Source organism: Xiphophorus hellerii, chromosome 14 (assembly GCF_003331165.1).
Source record: "Xiphophorus hellerii strain 12219 chromosome 14, Xiphophorus_hellerii-4.1, whole genome shotgun sequence".
Lineage (NCBI taxonomy): Eukaryota > Metazoa > Chordata > Actinopteri > Cyprinodontiformes > Poeciliidae > Xiphophorus > Xiphophorus hellerii.
The window spans coordinates 13,198,825-13,218,957 of NC_045685.1; the positions used below are offsets into that span (position 1 = coordinate 13,198,825).

The following is a 20,133-nucleotide window of genomic DNA, read 5'->3' on the forward strand; positions in this document are numbered from 1 at the left end:
AAATTATTGGCCATAAAAGAAAAATATTACTAGCCATAACAGTGACCGCATCTTTCTTCGTATAAAAATAGAAAAGGTAAAACTTAATATTACAAATTACTTGTAGTTAAAGCACTGGTTCTTAACATAGGGGTTGATGTCCCACTGTAGACGGTAAATCTCTGCATTTAGGGACTTGAGATGAGCACTAGGACTTAAATGATCTCATGAAATAACTCCAAACTGGATATGTTGATTTATTTCAGTTTATGGCACCAATTCCAACAAACTATAGTAAATAGCACAAAAACCAGAAATACGTACTTGAGAGACCCTCTAAAATGTTTATAGCTGCTCATTTTAATATTTCAGGCACCAAATTTACCATAATGTACATTAATGCACACAGTTGAAACTTTCTTTGCACTACACAGCCAATCAGCAATAAGGAAAATGAATGGTGCTCCAGGATTGGCTACTTTTCAAACACCTGCTTCTGTCAAATGGATTTGCCTTTTAGGTTTTTCAGCTTAACAAGCTTTGTTTTCCCTTTAATATCCGAGAAGTCCTCTACAAAAAACCCATAAGTGTATAGACAATTTTTTGTGGATAATTTGGACTCCAGTTCCTCTGAAAATAAATGAATTTATGATTATCGCACTGTGAATATTTGAGGGCCCACTTTACATTTGCACAATACAATACAGTCAAACTCAGAGCCAGAATGGAGCAACAGTGGAAAGAGACGAGCACCTTAGATGCAACGGTTATCGCAGAAAAAGACATCAGTCGTAAATCAACAAAAGCAGCGTTTTGTTTGCAACACATGCTTGTATCGAAGAATTAAAGAAGTGAAGTAATGGTGGCAGACACCTGTGGCTCATAAAACCAGCTGCCTGTTTGACTTTCGAAGACGACTGGGATCTAATCCTGATAAACAAATGCTGCAGAATTAGCATGTCTTATCAAACGTTTGAGGCCAGGCAGAGCTCTATGTTGTCCGGACAGAATGCTTTTGGTAAGTTTTCTGGGCAATATCAGCTGTATTAATACTCTGAATAATCAAATATATCATGGAGTGAGCTTAATTCCTTAAAGTGTGACGCAGCTTATGATGCAAATAAGCAGGGGATGCAGCAGAGGGCACTTTCTCTGATAGCACCGCAGTACTTTAGGTCTGATCAGCACACAGCTGGTTAGTCAGCTCTACTTGGTACAATACAGTTGCACTCTATTGCCACATATCTGGTCAGCAGTTTAATCCTACCATGAATTATTGGTTTAAGCAGACAGACAGAAGTTATTAGTCTGTTTACGATGACGGGACTTTTCTGGTAATCCATGTACAATTTGGTCAGGAATTACAGGCCATCTTAAAAATCATTGCAGTCATAGCTTTCTAATGTTTGGACTGTGCAGCAGGTAGAACTCCTGTTGCACGGAGCATTAAGAACATACAATAAAAATTGGGAACATCAAATTTTCAAGAAACATCCATTAAGATTTATTTTAAAAATATGAATATTTGACTTTAAATTAAATAAAAGAAGCACATGGTGTCTTATTATTTATTGTATAAAATGAAGAAAAAAAAAACATAATATATATAGGAAACAGAGATAATTGTTGCATTAAAAAAAATAATAATAATAGCAGCCAAATAAAACCCTGAACAGAGAAAAAGGGTTTGCTATATTTGCTGTTCCTGAAAGTCGTCGTCTATTTGCTCCGCTGTTCATCCAAATGATCTTGGTGATACCGTGGCAACCAGACAGATGTCACAAATCCGTCAGGCAGACGCTGGTGGACGTCTCCACGTAGATGCAGCCTCTGGACCCCGAGCGCAACCGTCCCCCTCGCAGATCTATCACGAGGCTCCGGCTCCTCTCGGATTCTGTCGTCTGGAGTCGAGCCGCTCCGAGGAGGGAGTCCCACAGCAGGCCTGTGCTCCATAGCTGCACATATGCCAGCATGCATGCAGGTTATTACTGCAAAACTCAAAATGTTTTCATATTAGCTTACGATGCGAGTAGACTTTAATATGTTTTATTGGGGTTTCATGTAGTAAAACTCCTAGGGGTGGTGTGCAAAGTTTGGATTTAAATGGCTGCATAAATATCAAGATTTGTTGACAGACTGCAGAGATAATGGAATAATTTGAATCACACATGTCACACTTGGAGCACAATGAACACTTGTCCAACCAGATCAAAGCAAATTAGTTTATAAAAGTGACCAACTGAAGCTTTACTCTATGAGTGACCAGAAGAAAACAATTCTTTAAAGTGAAACTTTAAACATGTCATGCTGAAAGTTTCCCAAGACTCAACAAACACACGTGTTAGGAAGCTTCTCTGGTCAAACGTGATCAAAATGTGAAAGTTTAGTCCCACTAGCAAAACGGTGTGTGTGGCAGAAAACATTACACCATCTAATGGAGGAAATATGGTGGTGGTAGAATCATGCTGTGTGAATGTTTTTCTGCAGCAGAGACAAGAAAATCGCGTAGAGTTGATGAGAAGACGGATGGAGCAAATTGCAGGATAAACAGGTAGAAAACTTATTAAAAGTTGCACAGGACTCATTTTTCTTCCCACTTTACATGATCAATTACTTAATGTTTGTCTATCACATAAAATACATAAAATACATCAAGATTTTTGATGTATTTTTAAGACAAAACGTGAAAAACCTCAAGGGTTATGAAGACTTCGTGTAATGCACAATCGTCTGACCGGGTGTGAGACAGAAAGCGTCAAACCTTGACAGAGATGTTGTTGTCGGGGTATCTTCTGTAGAAGATGGCTCGGAGGTTGAATTCGGGGTTTCCGTCCTCAGCCTTGAACACTCTCGTCCTGATGGCGTCGCCCTCACACCGCACCACGGCGTAAACATCTGGAGCTGTGGCCACGAGGCAGGAAACCCGACGCGATGCAAAGGAACAAAAACAGAAGAAGCTGAAAACAGAGCGAATGGAAGCAGTCGACGAGGACTGAACATGTGGCCAAAACAATGTCTTCTTCTTCTGCTAAGCCACCTGTTTGTTTGGGAGGTTTGAGACCAGATGCCCTGCGCAGATGGATTGTGGTCACCACCGCTGGCTGAGGTAGAAAACACTGGAACAAAGACGGAGATGGCAGTTCTTCCTTTAGTTCCCTTCAAAGAGGAGAAAAAAAAACGAAAACAGAACCGGGATTATGAGATGTATGCTGCTACATGGAAGAAAAATAATTAGTCACGAATCAATTCCTGTTTCTCAGAGTAAAAACTGATTTTTTTTTAACTGGAGCTTAATTAATAGGTAGGAACAACCAATCTATCTGCCCCGATGAACAGACATAAACTAAAAATCGGAATCAACTGAAGAGTATCTGGGAAACGTTGCCGGTTTCAACCAAGCGGAGACTGGAAATGCTGCATCATCTGTTCGCTCATAAACATTTATGGTTCTGTTTTGCTCTCCAGGTTTCGAGTTCTGTATGTTCTGGGTTCGTCTTGCTTTTTTATTTATATATTTTCGTGTTTGCCTATTTTTTAGTCAGTTGTTATTTTCTCTCCCTCCTATTTTATGTTGTTTTTCTAGTTTGGGCACGGTTCGTTCCCAGTCGTCACATGGTTTCTGAGTAAAATATTTCCTCATAACTTCATGGCAGCTTTTGAACTGTGCAGTCTGTAGCTTCAAAAGCTGCCTTAAATCTGTGAGTAAAGTTAACTTTCCCTTGCAAAATGTACACCTTACAGAGATGAGATGCATTGATGCTGTTGAGCTTTAAGAAAAGCTTAAAGTTAAACTTCTAATCGAATCAAATTTGGGAAAGCAAGCCGGTCAATACCAGGCTACGAGGTTTATGAATTTACAGGATTGTCTCAATAACACATTTTACTGGATGACAAATTGACCCAGAATTCATTGTGATAAACAGTATTATTGTCTTGAGATCATTTTTCAAGTAATATATTAATATAAAGAATACTGCACACTGCAACTGAACGATATCTTAAATATCTAAAACACCAAAAACATCCAAAAAGAGTAAATAAAATCCAAACACAACCAAAACCATAAATAGAATGCATAATGAAGCCTTGTTAAACAAATATCCCTTCAAAAAATATTAATCATCTGAATAGAAATTATGGAGCTCATTTAAATGTATTATGAGATTTATTTATTAATTGATTAACTGCTTATTGTCTATTAAATGTCTTTTTGTGTGTGCGTGTGTGTGTGTGGGCGTTGGGGTGTGTGCGTGCGTGGGTGTTCATCTTCATCTGACTTTTTTTGCGCTTTGGCACACCTGAGTTGGACGTTAGAGTGCGAGAAAAGCCTCAGCAGGAAGCGTCCGGTGTCGCCCGGCAGGAAGGTGGTGGGCAGCACCACGTATCGACCCGAAGCCAAAGTTCCCCTCAGAGTCACACTGCGGGAGTCCATGTAGATGGAGCTGGCCGCCTGCTCCGCCACCAGCTGCACTCGGCTGCAGCGGTTCGCCTCCACCTCAACGGGATGAGATGGTGGGAAAAGGCGATGAAATTTCAAGAAGCGAGAAAAGGTTCGTGTTTTGTTTAGAGCTTCTGCCCACCTTCAGCACCTCGAAGCCTATTGGCAGGTTTTCCCCTCCTCCGTTTTTCTTCAAGACCCTCCTATCTTCCTGCTGCAGACAGATCAGCACCTCCTCCTCTTTGCTTTGCACCTCAAACATGTACTTAAAAACAGAAGGCAACGGGGTAAATTTCAGCATTTTTTTCTGTTTGTTTAGGTATGTTTTATGACGTCTGCACCTGTGGATTGTGCAGAAAGCTGTCCCTGTGGTTGATGCACCCCCCACAGCGACTCCTCCTGTCCTCAATGACCGCTCCCCTTTCCGTTCCTTCCTGACTGCTCTCCCTGACCTTCTTCCCTTCAGGTCGAATGTTGCTCAGGGCCTCAGCAGAGCTGCTGTACTTCCCTGTAGAAAGAGGCGCTGTGCCGGGGGCATCTGGAGAAGGAGCCCACTCCCCGTAGCTCTGCGTCTCTCTCCAGTGTGAGCTCGGCCACAGCAGCGTCCTCTGCACCAGCCGGCACACCACCACGTCTGTGAAGTAGCAGCAGAAGTCCTGGAGGTCCATCCTGTTTGGAGGGGAGGAAAAATATAATATAATATATATATATGCATGAAATCACTTGGAAGGTTGGAAAAATTATGCAACGTATGTTTGTGAAGATATAGTTTGAGATTTTGATTGAAATGCTGCGTGCCAGAACTCTCCAACATCACGAACAACAATCCCCATCTTCTCCCGCTCTGCTCGGCTCAGCTGCTGCCACTGCTCTGACCTGCAGGGGGCGCGCAACAACAACAAAAGGCGTATTCATCGTAATAAGCTGCATAATGTACCACGGATTCATTCACATTTTGTCAAACTGACACCTTAAACTTCAACACGTTTTATTCTAGTGGGATTTTTGTGATAGACTAGCACAGAAGTCAACAGATTTTAATGGATTGTCAAACTCTATAGGTTGGATGGAAAAACAGCCGATTTTAAAATCATTTAATAGATTTAACTCAGTATTGTGGCAACTGGTTGAATTGTATCAGAGACATAAGCGAAAACAAAATGTGCAGTGGTCCTAGAACTACAGCTGAGAGAGAATCTGCGGTCAAAACATCTTCACTGACCCAAGGGGGAGAAACTCTTCAGACTTTATAAACATTTCTTCTTAAATCTTTCTAGTACGTGACTTTTAGAAAATCTTTATGTAAAATTTTATTGTGAATTTTCCTCTCATTTGTCTTTTTGTTATGTTCTGTATTTAAATCTATTTTAAGCATTCTGTTCAGTGTATTTGGCAGTTTTTTTTTTCTTTTGCACATTTTAAAGAAGCTTGTGGTACATGTGGTTTTTCAATGACCAGACTGGTGGAGTTTATAGTGAAGATGCCCGTCTCCAGATGTGTCATACTGATAGAGACACAAAGGATTTGCAGCTGTAATTGCAGTGAAAGGTGTTTCTATAAAGTATTGCCGCAGGAGGGCCGACGACAAATGCACACCACACTTTTTAGATTTTTATTTGACACATGAAATGCTGCATAATCATCTATCATATAAAATTCAGCTTAAAGCATTAAAGTACATTTGAGTATAGCGTGGAAAAAGTTCAAAAGGTGTGATCACTTCTGAGAGGTGCTGTAGATGAGCTCTACTGTGAAGCAGATGACAGAGTGTAAGAAATAAACAAGTAGTGTTTTAACTTCTGGAAGGAGTCATTGGTCCATTGTGGCCATTTTTCTCGGTTTTCTCAGAGATTCGTAATGTAAACAGCAGATGTTCCCCTGTAAAACATTTGCCTAACTGTTGTAAAATGTCTGAAATTGTCCAGAAAAGTTGCAGTGGCATTGTAAAACGTTGTAAACTACATCGTCAGCTGAGGCTTTATTCCTAAAGCGCCTACAAAATGCGCTCAGCAGTCAGAAGAAAAGGTTTGAAAGCGCCCTCACCCCTGACTCCAGGCTCCTTTCCAGTCCGTGGTCCCCCACGGGTTCCTCATGCGCACCATAAAGAGTCGGAACGTCCCGCCTGTCCTCGGCGGATTCTCCGCCAGCCTCACCTTCCTCACCGCTGTGATGCCATAGGCGTGTCCTCGTACGAGCCCGCAGTCCAACACCGACTCCACCGTCTCCCCCTCAGCTGGCTGAGAAATGTGAAACGTTTAGTCATTTACCAGTACCGTCTGAAACGTTGAAGCCCCTCAGGGTCACAGAAAAGACAAAGTCCTACCCGGATGGAGCACGTGATGAGGGATTTGTGCTCATGGACCTTAGCTAATGTCTGGAAGAGTGCCTTCCTCCGCTCGCTGCTCAGGCTGAGGGCCTCACAGTCCAGGCTGAGAGGCTCCGAAACTCCTCCAGTGAAGTCGATGAGGGCCTCCGCAGTGTTTCCTCCCTCTAAAGCCTCATAGCATCCATTTAGTCTGAAACCGAAACACAAACTGGTTCAGGGAGTCGCGTGTGACACGCAGTTCATCCCTTTCTAGATGTCAGTCAGTTCATTTGCAGGAGATTTGTGGCTTTGCCTCTGGGCTTTCAGTGTTGTGGGGAGTTTCCCCTAATCCACACAGGCTCAAAATTAGACATAAGTTTACCACATTTACATCAATTATCTCATCTTCTCCCACTTCATTGCAGAACGGCTTCCTGGTATGCCCGGCTGTTCCTTTTTTATATATATATTTGTATAAATGATTATTTTATTTTTATATTAATCCATTGTTTTCTGTTTTTATTTAATATTATTTTATTTTTTAGCTTTAATCTTCCGAATTTTTCAATAAACTGCGATTATTTCAGATGGTCGTTCCAATAGCTTGTTTGAGCGCTTTATAAATTATGTAAAAATCAAACTAAAATGAATTTAATAACATTTAAACAATTTTAAGGCAGTTAAATAAGGGCTCAAAATTTTTTTCGTTTTTGCATTAATGTTCAGGCATATTTGGGTCCAACGCACCAGCATAGCTGGACGCAAGAGCCCCACTGCATGATTCTGCCACTGACGTGCTTGAGAACTGGGGTCTTGTTGTTATGTTTAAAGCCTCACCTTGACTTCTCTCTGCTTACTTTCTGTTATTGTGGCCATATGTTTTAAGTTTCTTTCTCCAGTTATCATAAAGTTTACCTCCAATAGAAATAGGGCTGGTGCATGTGGTCCAGGTTAAAATGCATTGATTCATGTTCACTGTTCAAGTTATAACATGAACTACTTCTAGTTTATTGATCATAATTTGTCCGAAATGCAGATTTGGCAAATGCTCATTTGCTAAAACAGTTGGTATAAATCACATATTTAATTTATTTTATCAACAGTTTCAGGAAAAAAACCAACTTTGACTGGAAAGTGTCCATTTTGTCTTTTTACCCTTTAATTGCCATCAAGTCAGCACAAACGGGACCTAGCAAGGGGGCTTTGTTCTCTTTTTGGGAAACTCTGGATCTCTGGAAATGAGTGTTTTGAACCTATGCTGAAAACCTTATATGATTGCCGAGGACATAGACAGGGTTATTTTAAAGAATAAAAGTAGCTGCCAAGCTGTGAAAGAATATTAATGCTCCACTTGTCCATTGGACACAGTTTTCTGCTTCTCCTTACTTGGCGTAGGCCTTCTCCAGCAAGGCGCTCCAAAACTCTCTTGGTGTTGCTGAGCGGCAGAAGAGCAGGACTCCATCTTGACTGACCGGCAAACGGTCATCCACCACGACATCAACCCAATGTCCGAAGCGCCAGAATCTGAAATGGAAGATCCCTGCGTACAGGTCTGAGCGTTTTGGGTTCCACTCCTGATCCATGTGGTTGGGAATGACCTGAAGTGAGGAGAAGGGATGCGTAAGATTAGGGGAAAGTGTAAAGGCAGGGCACAGAGCTGATAGGACAATGGGGGAGAACCTTCTTCCACAGTGAAGGCTCGGATGCCAAGCAGGAAATGGCTGCCACCATCCAGCAGTTACCCAGACTGCCTTGGTGCAAGTCGCGAGTGCTGATACCATCCACAAACAAACGAGGGTCCCTGCAAATTTCCTGGATGGATGAGAGACGTAACAAAAGTCCAAATTAGGATAAAAAGTAAATGAAATCTCATCAGTCTACAATAATTAACTTCCATTCATTCAAGGGGACAGAAAACATGATGTTTTTTTTAATATAAAACAAATCCTGATGTTTTCCAGACAAATGATGAATATGGGGGAACTTCTCTATCCACATGTGGATGTATTTAATGGAAACACAGACCACCTCCATCTACTCCAGTGATTCTTCATGTCTTCCTCTGAGAATGTACATTATCATGATTTATTCCACGCTTGCTATTAGTTGAAACTTTCTTTTGGATTCCAAACTGAGTCCGAACGCCCTTCTTGTTGATATAGTGTCCAATGCTAACTTAATAAACATCATAAAAGTATGAGGACAGTAATGGTTGATGACGTCAGAATTGGGTGGACCTCTTTACGTGCGTAAAGGGAGGATAAATTGGCCCCGAGGGCCCTGTGAGAGTGATTTTTTTTATGACTACAGCTTCGAAGTCCGGAGAACCGAAGAAGACTTTTGGTTGAGGAGTAAAACATCTTAAAGAAACAAGAGAATAACGACAGTTGCCTTCTTGAAGACCCACGTCTCCCGTAGGATGGAGAATCTGTACCGGCCTGCTCGACCTTGGAGGATTGCTCAGGGTGGGGAGGAGAGAGGAGCGGTTACACCCTAGATAGAGATACCCAGGACAAACAACCACAAGCACACACTCATACCTGAGTGCAATGTAGAGAGAGCAATTGACAAAACAGTCATGGTTTTGGACATGTGCGGGGAGCAAAAATAAGTAGAGAGAACCTATGTATCCGCAGGAGGAACATCCAAACTCAAGGTCAAAAGCGCCCAGGCCAGGATTCAAACTCAGGATCTTATTGCTACAAGTTCTAACAACTGCTCCACCATGCAGCCCGACTTGCAAAACCATAAAATGCAATTCCAGACTTTTTCAAAACAGCATAACACAAACCAGAAAGGATCAGAAGGTAACATAACGTTTACAGCACAAGCTGCACCCTAACTACTGTAATAAAACATTCATTCCCCACCATAAAAACATAACCGTTTCCCCAATAAACCTGCAAATTATAAAACCTCAAAGTTGGCTGTTTTTATTCACATCTACATGGTTGGTGTAGCTGCAGTTTTCAGCTACAGTGGCTGGAAGCCCCAGGCATCACAACACTGCTCTAAAAACAACCAACTAGTCTATTTACACACTGCTGCTTTTTCTGAACTCAACCATTGACACTAATATGGCTGTCCATCTGCATCTCCTCCTCCCGGGGATAGAGTTTCACTGCCTGACAACCTCTCTAATTATAGAAAGCGCTTTAATTAATCCACTTGTTGAAATGCGGCACACTGTAGTTGCCTTCTCAATTTAGATCAGGGACCAGAGGTGATGGATTCATAAATTAGGCTTTCTAGGCATTTGCTAGGATTGCTTTCAGTTTTATTTGGACACTTTTACTCCACAGCACACTCACCCGTGGCCTCTTCCAGGTCAGTCCAGGTGGGGGCGCCCTCTTGTAGAAGAGGGATTGGGTTGTGGCAGGGAACAGAGGGTCTTTGAAGAGCGCCCCTCGACGTAGGCAGGAGCGCCTCAGTTTGTCGAAGCTCTGGTCCTTAAAGCCACTCACCGCTTCCAGCATTCTCACATCAAACGACTAAAACAAGATGGAAAGATAATGATAAAAAGGACTCAAACAGAGAGGAAAAAAAATATGCATCACATAATGACATGAGATCTTATTGCCATTTGCCATTCAAACACATACTTATTTAGATTGTAGTCTGCTCCTGTTATCACAGCCTACGATACCACATGTGGTCTATTAGAAATCATGAAAAGTAGTTTTGTTTTAATCAACCTCATAAATGTTTCCCATTTTGTCTGAAACTTAGAAGCTGTTCATCAAAAACTTTCACTCAAAGCTGGTCGAAATACAAAACCTCATGGTTTTATGAGACAGTTCCACTCGGTGGTTTACCTTTGGAAACACCAACCCTCTGTCCGTGTTATTCTACCTAGTCTGTGTGATGAACCAACACCACTAGCAGATATAATTACCTCAAAGCATAAAACTTCCACCATCATGCTTGACAGTTAGACAGGTCAGAGTTCTTGGGTTAGAAAGTCTCAGTTTATTTCCATCAAAAATTGTCAGGAAATCTTTGGTGGAAAAATTCCTCCTCCACCCAATAACATACAGACTACTGAGTTTATTTCAACACAGACTGCTTTTATTTTAACTTTATATCAGTATCGACATTGTGGGCCAGCTGTTTTTGAATAATTAAGGATTTTACCGCTTCATCTTGTTTTCCTAATACTTTCCACCGAGTACTTAACTAAACACTATGATAGAAATTTTGTAAACTATGTTTTTCTTTGCTTCTATCATGTTTTGTATTATAGGACAGGCAGAAAAGAGTAACATTGCTTTTGCCTATTTTAAGTCTGTCCAGGATGTTTCACGCCTCAAGACAAGAAATGAAGTTATGGTTCATAAAATTAAAAAAAAAAAGGAGTGCACAGTTTCACATCCTTAAAATGTGTCTGTGTTTATGTAACAGCTTTAGGGCGATACTTGAGTGTTTGTGTTTCTGTGTAACTGTATCTCCCTCCACACAGACAATAGACAGATGGTCACCATGCAGGGTGACATAATACACAGTTACAGCTGGGAATAACCTCACACCAGTAAAATCTACTGGTAATGCAGTTTTTGACACGTTGTCCTCACACATCTGCATGTAAACTTCCATCCTCCTGCACAAACAAGGGTGTTTTCTGAGAGTTTGAGCGTCACTTACTGCTTCTTGCAGCGTGCTGTCAGGTGGTCGTTCCTACACTTCCTTCTTGTCCTTGTTTCTGATGTCTCTTCCATTCAGTCCTCATCTCAACATGGTTTGTAACTCCAGGTTGCCTTCTGCCGTGAGGTTTTCCTTCCTCTTCCTCACACTCTCCTGGAGGATCGGTCGCTGTTGATCGTGCTGCAAATGTCACCTGAGAAACCAAGAGGCTGACACCTTCTCCTTTAACTGCTTCACTGCCAAATGTCACATTGATTAGACCCAACATATACAATGTTGAAGCTGTGTACAGCAAACGGCTCCGAAGGAGCTAAATTTGGCCAGGGAGCTGGTTCTAATCTTAGAACCAGCTCCCTGTGTATTTTGAGAAACATTTCAAGAGGAAAAATGGGAATGCTGACAGCTGCTTTAAAAATTGCAATAAATAGACATCAAATAGACATTTGAACACAAACAGATCCGACGGTACAAGGCAATTTTGCTACTTTAATCTGTTCCTGTAGTGATGTGTTAATACACGATGTGAAAAAGGAATTGTGCTTTTCTCAGTTTAAATATTTCTAAAGAAGCGATTGACATAACATTTTCCCAACCATTATGTTTACATACAAAGTAATGCACACATACAAAAGAAAATAAAATACAATTAGTTCTGGGAAAGCCTTTTTGATTATTAACTTCTCCTGTATTGAGAAACTAGTTATTAAATTTCTCAGATGGGGTTTTGACCCATTCCACCACACAAATGAAACCACAAATCTTGAAGGTGCTGAGGGTTCTTTTAATGCACCCCCTTCTCCAAAGATGGTGCGTTCAATGTCTAAAGAGTTCGGGCTTGGGCTAATTTGACCAGAATATATTCTCCCAGTATTTCACTGGATTGCCCAGAGCTTCTGCAGCAAATGTTAATCAAGTTTTAGCATGCCTTTTCTTCAATAGTAGTCTTGCGCAGTGAGTGTAAACAGAGATCATAAAAAATTAGGACTTTCGGTAAGAATTTCATAAATAATAAAACCATCAAGATGCAAGTAAAAAAAAATTATTTTACGTTTGAATTTCATTTAATTTTCTTGTATCTCAATTCACTAGACCTATTTGCCCTCGATATGTATATTTTTTACACTTTATTTGAACAAATCGATGTTTCCTCTTTCCTTTTTCTTAGCCTGCCATCGAGCCACCAGCAATCGACTGGTCGTGCCTGCTTGGATGCAGTGCGCATGCGCACGAAGAAAAATGATGCCGATGTGGCTGAGGTGACGCTAAACTTTAATTCTCTCCATTTTAAGCACATATTCAGAATGAACGCGTTTATTCTGGCTGTCGTTTGTGTCTGCGGCTTTGCTGCTGGGAGTGAAGACGAGAGACTGCCCAATAAGTGCGAAGGTTTGACGACAAAAAGACTTAGGAGTCGTGTTTGTTGCAACTTTTCTGTTCTTTTCGCGAGTCGGTAATTAATATTGGGTTGTTTGTTTTTGTCAGTTTGTAAGTTTCTCACAATGGAGCTGCAGGAGACTCTGGAGAAAACTGGTCGCTCTAAAGAGGTTCTGGAGGTTGGAGAGGTGCTGGACACAGGCAAGAGGAGGAGGAAGATTAAATACAACACCTCGTAAGCCATATTTTTCATAATATCCTTGTGTTTTAACTCAATGCCAGGATAGAAAGAGATCAGCAGTGACCTTAGAGAAGCCACCTATATATATATATATATATATATATATATATATATATATATATATATATATATACAGTACAGACCAAAAGTTTGGACACACCTTCTAATTCAGTGGGTTTTCTTTATTTTCATGACTATTTATAAGGCAAGAAATCCCACTTATTAACCTGACAGGGCACACCTATGAAGTGAAAACCATTTCAGGTGACTACCTCTTGAAGCTCATCAAGAAAATGCAGAGTGTGTGCAAAGCAGTAATCACAGCAAAAGGTTGCTACTTTGGAGAAACTAGAATATAAGGGGTATTTTCAGTTGTTTTACACTTTTTTGTTTAGTGCATATTTCCACATGTGTGATTCATAGTTTTGATGCCTTCAGTGTGAATTTACAATGTCAATAGTCATGAAAATAAAGGAAACTCATTGAATTAAAAGGTGTGTCCAAACTTTTGGTCTGTACTGTATATATATATATATATATATATATATATATATATATATACATACTTTCACTTGCCCTACTTTAACAATAATCCCTTTCTTCTAGTAATGTTTTTAAAGTTGTTGTGAGCTGATTATTATATTTGACATGGTTGTAAAGAATTTCAGGTTCGAGTACATAATGACATCTAGGTTTTTTGTATGAGCTATTTGACTTTGTTGCATCCTGTGTGTTTTCTGCTTGAGATTATACTAGATTTTTTCTTTGTAGAGAGTTTGTGTGTTTGAAGTTTTGCAAAGAGTTTTATTGCCTGCGTTTGTTAGAAGTCAGTATTTAGTCTTTCAGGCTGTATTTCAGAGAAACTCGTCTGACCGAGGCGGTGGACAACATATGCGAGCGCATCCTGCAGTACAACGTTCACGCCGAGAGGCCTGGTAGCCTCAGATACGCCAAGGTAGTGAACGCCTCGTTGTACTGAATGCGTTTCTTCAAAGCTCCGTGAAAGTTTGGATTACTTTCTACCTTTTTCAACACTAAATTGAGCAATGTGTGTCCGCTTAAGCATGTGGTTTATCGTCTTGTGTTTCACGCTGACTGCAGGGCTCCAGTCAGACCATGACGACGCTGAAGAATCTGGTCAACAAAGGAGTGAAAGTAGACCTGGGCATGCCATATGAGCTCTGGGACGAGCCATCTGCGGAGGTGACAAATATGAAAAAACAGGTAAGACAGAGAACACTCCCCTTTCTAAAGGTAAACGATTGTCAAAACGATGGGGGTTTTTTTTAGACAAAGTGTGTTTTATGCGATCAGTGCGAGACGATGCTGGAGCAGTACGAGGACGTGGTGGAGGAATGGTACTTCCACCATCAGGACCGGAGGCTGGAGAACTTCCTCTGTGAGAACCACGTCCTGAAGACGTCAGAGCGAGGTGGGACGGAAACGGAGAGACGCTTCAGAGCTACTTATTTAAAATTCTGATACTCACACAGTGATAGGAAGCCATTAAGAAACTGATTTAAATGGGAAATAATACTTATTTGAATCAAAAGTCTAAGTTGTCTAAACCACGCATTTAAAATTTCACAGATTTTATATATATGCTCCTCCTAAACCGTGTGCTTTCTTTTATCCAGAATGTCTTGAGGAGGTGTGGAAAGGCGACTCCGGTCTTAAAGGAGGAGCTGAGGAAGAAAAAAGAGCAGATAAAGAGGGAACGACACACGATGCCAGAGAACTTTGAGGGAAAACTTTTGGACGAAAGTGAAGACAACACTACACCTCAGCTGCATCACAGAGGACAGAAGCTGAAATTATGCACAGAGGAAGTCTGTTATTCTGTTTGCAGATGGATAATCGGCATGTTGCAACATGACACTTTATATATTATTTGCATCACAGCAGTATTTCTACTTCATATTGCCCCATGTACAGTTTTATATATTTGAAATAAACCTTTTTAACAACATAAACCGCTTATGTGATGTCTTTAAACTCATCATTGGAAGGTGTTGTCAGAGCTGCTGCTCAGGTAATCAGTTCTGATTAGATTTGGCTGTGAGGCTCCTGCAGACAGGGCATCAGAGGGCCAAACAATGCCTCCTCTTGCTGCTTATTTCATCTTTTCTGCCTATTTTCTGAGAGCTCAGAGCTTCGCGCATTAAACCGAACCGGTTTTTCTATTTCACTCTGACCTGGCTACTTCGGAGGTCAGCTCTCAGGCTCTTGAGGTGAGCTGTCAGGAGGACAGCATGGAGATCGTGATGAGACCCCACCTGTTGGACCCCGCGCCGCCGCCCCCCCCGCAGCTTGTCGGACTGAGGCTCGGACCATCTGGTTCTGGACGGGATCGCTGCGCCGCCAGCCGCTCCGCAGATGGAGAGTTCATCATCAGGGCTCCTCTGGCTGAGTGTGGGAGCAGAGTGACGGTCGGTGAGACTTTTCCACCCCCCAGGCGCATCGGATCGGAGCTGCTCCATGCTGCCCCCAGCTGGTTGTCATCCTGTTATTTCTTGGCGTGTTTTTTTTTTTTTTTTTTTGCAGTTTACAGACGATGCAGTGTTGTACAGCAACATGCTGCTGTTCTTCTTCCCTGGCTCTTCAGCTGGTGAGACGTTCAAGTCGGAGGGAGCTGCTGTTCCTGTGCTGTGTCGGTATAAAAGGTGAAACATTCAGGGACCTTTAATTTAGCCTCACTAAACATTATTTATGTGGCAAAGTTTTATTCGACCAGCTGCTTTTTTCTGCTACGCCGCGGGGAATTTACATGTGAAATATTTCTCAAAAACGCACAAAAAAATACATTTAAGACTGATTATATACCTTGCTGCACAACCCTGTAAAACATTTCGGAAGTACTACAAAATATCTTTTACCCAATTCTTTAATGAAAAATTCTGGTTATTTTCCAGAAGGCTACAAGGTGCTGTTCCCAAATATTATTTTCCAGAACTTAAAATATGCTTTTGTGATACATTTTACTTTCTCCGGGCTTAGAAGTTGAACTTGGAGCTTACTTTCCCACGCATGGGTCAGGGGTGGATTGGCCAGCGGGAGTAGTAGGACATTTTCCGCAGGCCTGGCCTGCTCAGCGATTGCAGAGGTTCTGGGTCTAAAGATTTGATTCAGGCCACTTCATTTGAAAAAAAAATGTAATTAAATAAAATCATTTTGTGAGGATGTCTGACAGGAATGCAGAAAGATATACACCAGATTGTGCACAAGTGTTATGGCAAAAAGCACATGGATGCCAAAATTTGTTTTTTTTTGCTAAAAACAAAAAAAAGGACAGATTTGACCCGTTTATCTAGACATTCGACTCAAACATGTTTAGATGAAGTCGGTGTCTGATGGAGTTCTCCCAACTTTTCCTAACAGCAACTCAAACACCCAAGCATTGTGTTGGTATGGGTGCAGTCTCAGTGAGAATAGCATTTACAGCCGCCGTTGATGGTAAAGTGCACAACTTCATTTAAAATTTAATTCAGTCCTGGTGACTTGAGTTAATTCTCTGGTGGCGGCCTGGGATGGTATCAAATTCCTGGCCTGGATTACTGTTACTGCTGGCTGTGTGTGCTGGCACCTGTTACTTTTCTGAACGTACGAGGTTGTTTCTTAAAACTTGCCGGGCAGTTTGCCCACACTTAGAAGAACGTCTTCCAAGCGTTGGCAGTAACAGTCCAGGAATTAACAGGTGCTTTTTTAGAACTTATTTACGTTATTAAAACAGATCTATTGGGGCGTGCTGTGGTGGCGTAGGGGACCCATGTTTGGAGGCCTTGAGTCCTCGACGTGGCCATTGCGGGTTCGATTCCTGGACCTACTGGCATTTGCCGCATGTCTTCCCCCCTCTCTTTCCCCCTTTCCTGTCAGCCTACTTTCGTATAAGGGACACTAGAGCCCACAAAACACCCCCTGGAGGGGTAAAAAACCCCCCCATAAAAACAGATCTATTAAAGTTCCTGGAAAGACCCTGGTAGGTTCTGGAAAATATGCTGTGTTCCAAGAAAGTAACCTTGATGTTCCAGGAAAGCACAGGATGTGTTATTTAGTGCTTCTACCTAACTAAAAAAAAATTCAATTTCCTAAAAATCAGAATTTCTGTTTTTTAAGCCATTCAATAATTCTTTGTAACAATCAGTTTTTCTTATGCCACAAATGTACAAAGCTACTTTTTAAGGTAAAAAATTAAAATAAAATAATAGTAAGAATATTACTAAGTACTTCCTTACAACAACGCTTCTTTTCTGCATAACCCAAGTTCTACCAAGCTTCATCTGTCAGGCAGACGGCTTCACATTCAAATCTAGAGGATTCTGCATACCAATGAGCAGATTCTTGACTCTGACTATGATGTATTTAGGGCCACTGGCTGCAAAACTGCAAATCATCAGCCGCCCACCACTCTGCTTCACAGATGGTATGTTTGTGTTGATATGCTCTGTTTGGATTACTGACATGAGTGAATTATGACCGAAAGTGTCTACTTTGGTCTCAGTTGTCCTAAATGACATTATCCAGATGTAACCTGCAAGTGTTATTCTTTTTGCAGAGAACAGGCTTTCTCAAGAGGAAACCCATCTGAACAACATAAACTACTTCAGGCTTTCTCTTATCATAACTTTTAATATTTAACACTGTAACTGACACCTGTTGAGTCTGAAAAGTTTTTTGGGTGGTCTGATTTTGGATTCTCTCTCCTCCTGTAGAGACTGGAAACTATCTGTAAAATATAGTATTTCACTTGCACCATTACGGTACCATCACCTCATATAGTGATGTATTCTAGATTTTCATTCTTTTATTTACCTACCCACCTCTAAATCCTTCTCCCAGCTGTATAAAACTATGATAACGACATGTGAAGTTTTCTGTTTATCACTGCAGGAGGTACGCGGTGAGCAGCGGAGCCCTGAGGCCAACCTGGACATCCGTCGTCTCCGTCCACTCGGCTCATCTCAGCCTCGACTTCTACCTCAGCCTCATGACAGGTGTGCTCCGAAAACTCACGTATGTTGCTGCTTATTATGAAAAGGTTGGGAACCACTGAGACTTTTCTCATCTCATCTGAACAACTTAACGGTGAAGAAGCATCGCTCACCTCCCTGCGTTAGGTCTTCATCAGAACTTCATATTCAGGCAACTTTACGCCGTGCTGGAAGTATCATGCTGTGGGCTTCTCTTTGGTTTGTAGAGAATTATCCGTTCTCCATACTGAGTTCTTGATGTATGAGGTTAAAAAAAAGAGTCAGTGAGGTGAATTTATGAATTCCATTTATTAATAACAAAATACAGCTGGTCCATTTCTCATGCGACCTTTAGGAGCTAGCAGGACAAAATGGCAACCAAGAAGAGTTGGTTGCCATTTTGTTCAACTCTTCTAAGCCTCTATCTAAGCTACGTCCCAAAGAGGGTGTTCCCTGGTGTGTCATTTCCTCTACCCATAGCTCGCATTTGCATTTCCTAACATGTCATTTCCTTTAGGTTTAGCGTAGCAACTTGCTAAAGAGATAGAAGGAAAACGCAGAATTCTTTTTTCTCAACAGGTTCTACAAAGCAGTGTGTCGGCGAGTTGAATGACACTTTTCAGATTTTTATTTGTATTTTTTTTCTTGTTTCTATCCCTTTTACAAAAGTGCACTACATTTTGTTGCTCTATCAAGTAAAAGCCCAACAAATACATTGAAGATTGGTTTTGCAACGTTAAAATGTGCCTCAATTTAAATGGGTATATTGGTAGAGGTCCTTAGAAAACCTGGAGAAAAATTCTTGAAGATCGCCATCACATTCAAAAGATATGAAAGTAAAATATGAATCAATCAGAGGTTTCCCAACAGTATAAATTAAGGAGACCTAATCTGATAGGACATGTCACAGATTAAACATGTGAGTCATGTTTAATCTGGACTGCAAATATCAGTGGAAGTTAAAATAATTATACGTTTCTTCTTCTCTTTTTTTTCACCATCAAGATGACTGGAGCAGTGAGAGAAACCCACCTGTTTACTTCATGAGTGAGATGGTGAACATCCTGGCCTCAATAGACCACCACCATCATCATCACCCTCCCCTCCGCCTGCACGCAGGCAGCTGCGTGGCCACCCTGACTCCTGATGTGGACTCTCACCCCAGATACCCCTTCATAGACCACCAGGGGTGAGTCCTGCAATCGTTAATGTCTGCCGCGGTTCCTCCATAGCCAATCCATCCGCCTCCTGCTTCTCATTATGTCCGAGCTGCAGGGGTTAAATCTGATAAGGACATGCCTGTTGTTTGCAGATGTTTCACAGACTCCCAGCTGAGCGGCTCCGGCTCTCGCTTCCTGCCCCGGGTCCGGGACGACCTCCTTCACATTCAGCTGGAGCCTTTCCTCTTCCATCAGGACCGGAGACACTCTGTCAGTGCCAAATTTAAATGCTTTATCATTTCAGTTCCTGCACAGATAAAAAAAAAAAAAAGAAAAAGAAATGTACATCCTACTATCCTCCCTGCAGATTTACATCACTTGCTACCTGGAAGCTGTTCCCCTCTCTAAGAAGGACCCAGAGAAAAAAGCCTGCTCTTTTATAACCGGGAGGTCAGTTAGTGTTTGGGAAGACGGTCGTTCTTAAAAAAATCCATGGGATGCAAAACACATTTGGTTTTGCTTTCAGGTGGAGGTCAGCAGATGGGGACGATCATGCGTGCGAGAACTGCGACAGACCCGGAGAGGCGGCCGAAGGAAGCAGTGCTTATTTCATCCACGAGAGGGCGCAGAGGAGCAACAGAGGGCGCGGACTAAATGGTGTAATGTGTGCTGGGTTTCCTCCTGAGTCGCAGTGTGCAGGTCATGTGAACAGCAGACCATAACCGAGATGTCGTTTTATTGCAGAACTGCTCAGAGAACCAACTCTGGGTCCAATCACGTTTCTTCCAGGGCGAGATGACGACTGCAGGACTTGATTCTGTGAAGAACAATTGAATTATGAAATAGTCCTGCCATCTGAAAGGTGTCTGGCTGGCAATTTAGCTGCAATTTAATAAAAGCAAAAGATGTCAGCGTGTGAAGCAGGATTTATGACCGCTCAAGGATTATTTACATGCATCTAAGCCGTGCAGCTGTGTAATTCACCTTGTTTAGATAATTGTTCACTCAAGTATTTCTGAGTGAAAGGA

At 41.6% G+C, this 20,133-nt stretch overlaps 3 protein-coding genes across 4 annotated transcripts; 2 read left to right on the forward strand and 1 right to left on the reverse strand.

Moving 5' to 3' along the window:
• Window positions 1–1,540: 1,540 nt before the first annotated feature.
• Window positions 1,541–11,655, reverse strand: LOC116732047 (calpain-5). The gene is given in 13 exon segments (XM_032581976.1): window positions 1,541–1,934; window positions 2,741–2,993; window positions 2,995–3,135; window positions 4,278–4,474; window positions 4,560–4,682; window positions 4,759–5,086; window positions 5,216–5,293; window positions 6,461–6,654; window positions 6,741–6,933; window positions 8,109–8,320; window positions 8,403–8,534; window positions 10,034–10,213; window positions 11,364–11,655. Coding segments are annotated over 12 exon segments (2,193 nt in total). The 5' UTR covers window positions 10,199–10,213; window positions 11,364–11,655; the 3' UTR covers window positions 1,541–1,757.
• A 913-nt stretch (window positions 11,656–12,568) lies between these two features.
• On the forward strand, window positions 12,569–14,951 carry cnpy4 (canopy FGF signaling regulator 4). 2 transcript variants are annotated; one of them, XM_032582107.1, is made up of 6 exons: window positions 12,569–12,749; window positions 12,846–12,972; window positions 13,837–13,933; window positions 14,080–14,202; window positions 14,269–14,410; window positions 14,616–14,951. In XM_032582107.1, the coding sequence occupies exons 1-6, from the start codon at window positions 12,584–12,586 to the stop codon at window positions 14,720–14,722; spliced, it is 762 nt and encodes a 253-aa protein (XP_032437998.1). In that variant the 5' UTR covers window positions 12,569–12,583; the 3' UTR covers window positions 14,723–14,951. The 2 variants fall into 2 exon arrangements, with proteins under 2 accessions (XP_032437998.1, XP_032437999.1); XM_032582108.1 differs by having other exon boundaries at window positions 14,293–14,410.
• Window positions 14,952–15,230: 279 nt separating this feature from the next.
• On the forward strand, window positions 15,231–19,756 carry LOC116733206 (zona pellucida sperm-binding protein 3-like). Its single transcript, XM_032583986.1, has 5 exons — window positions 15,231–15,407; window positions 15,523–15,641; window positions 17,866–17,969; window positions 18,927–19,134; window positions 19,258–19,756. Exons 1-5 carry the CDS (start codon window positions 15,231–15,233, stop codon window positions 19,511–19,513), a joined length of 864 nt encoding a protein of 287 aa, XP_032439877.1. The 3' UTR covers window positions 19,514–19,756.
• The last annotated feature ends 377 nt before the right edge of the window (window positions 19,757–20,133 follow it).

Excerpts from the sequence above, each read along its gene's own strand:
- cnpy4 (XM_032582107.1), top strand. The coding sequence starts at position 12,584 with ATGCGCACGAAGAAAAATGATGCCGATGTGGCTGAGGTGACGCTAAAC. Across the intron at positions 12,973-13,836 it reads AAGATTAAATACAACACCTC|AGAAACTCGTCTGACCGAGG; the intron begins GTAAGCCATATT and ends GCTGTATTTCAG. Across the intron at positions 13,934-14,079 it reads GTAGCCTCAGATACGCCAAG|GGCTCCAGTCAGACCATGAC; the intron begins GTAGTGAACGCC and ends CGCTGACTGCAG.
- LOC116733206 (XM_032583986.1), top strand. The coding sequence starts at position 15,231 with ATGGAGATCGTGATGAGACCCCACCTGTTGGACCCCGCGCCGCCGCCC. Across the intron at positions 15,642-17,865 it reads GTGCTGTGTCGGTATAAAAG|GAGGTACGCGGTGAGCAGCG; the intron begins GTGAAACATTCA and ends TTATCACTGCAG. Across the intron at positions 19,135-19,257 it reads CCCTTCATAGACCACCAGGG|ATGTTTCACAGACTCCCAGC; the intron begins GTGAGTCCTGCA and ends TGTTGTTTGCAG.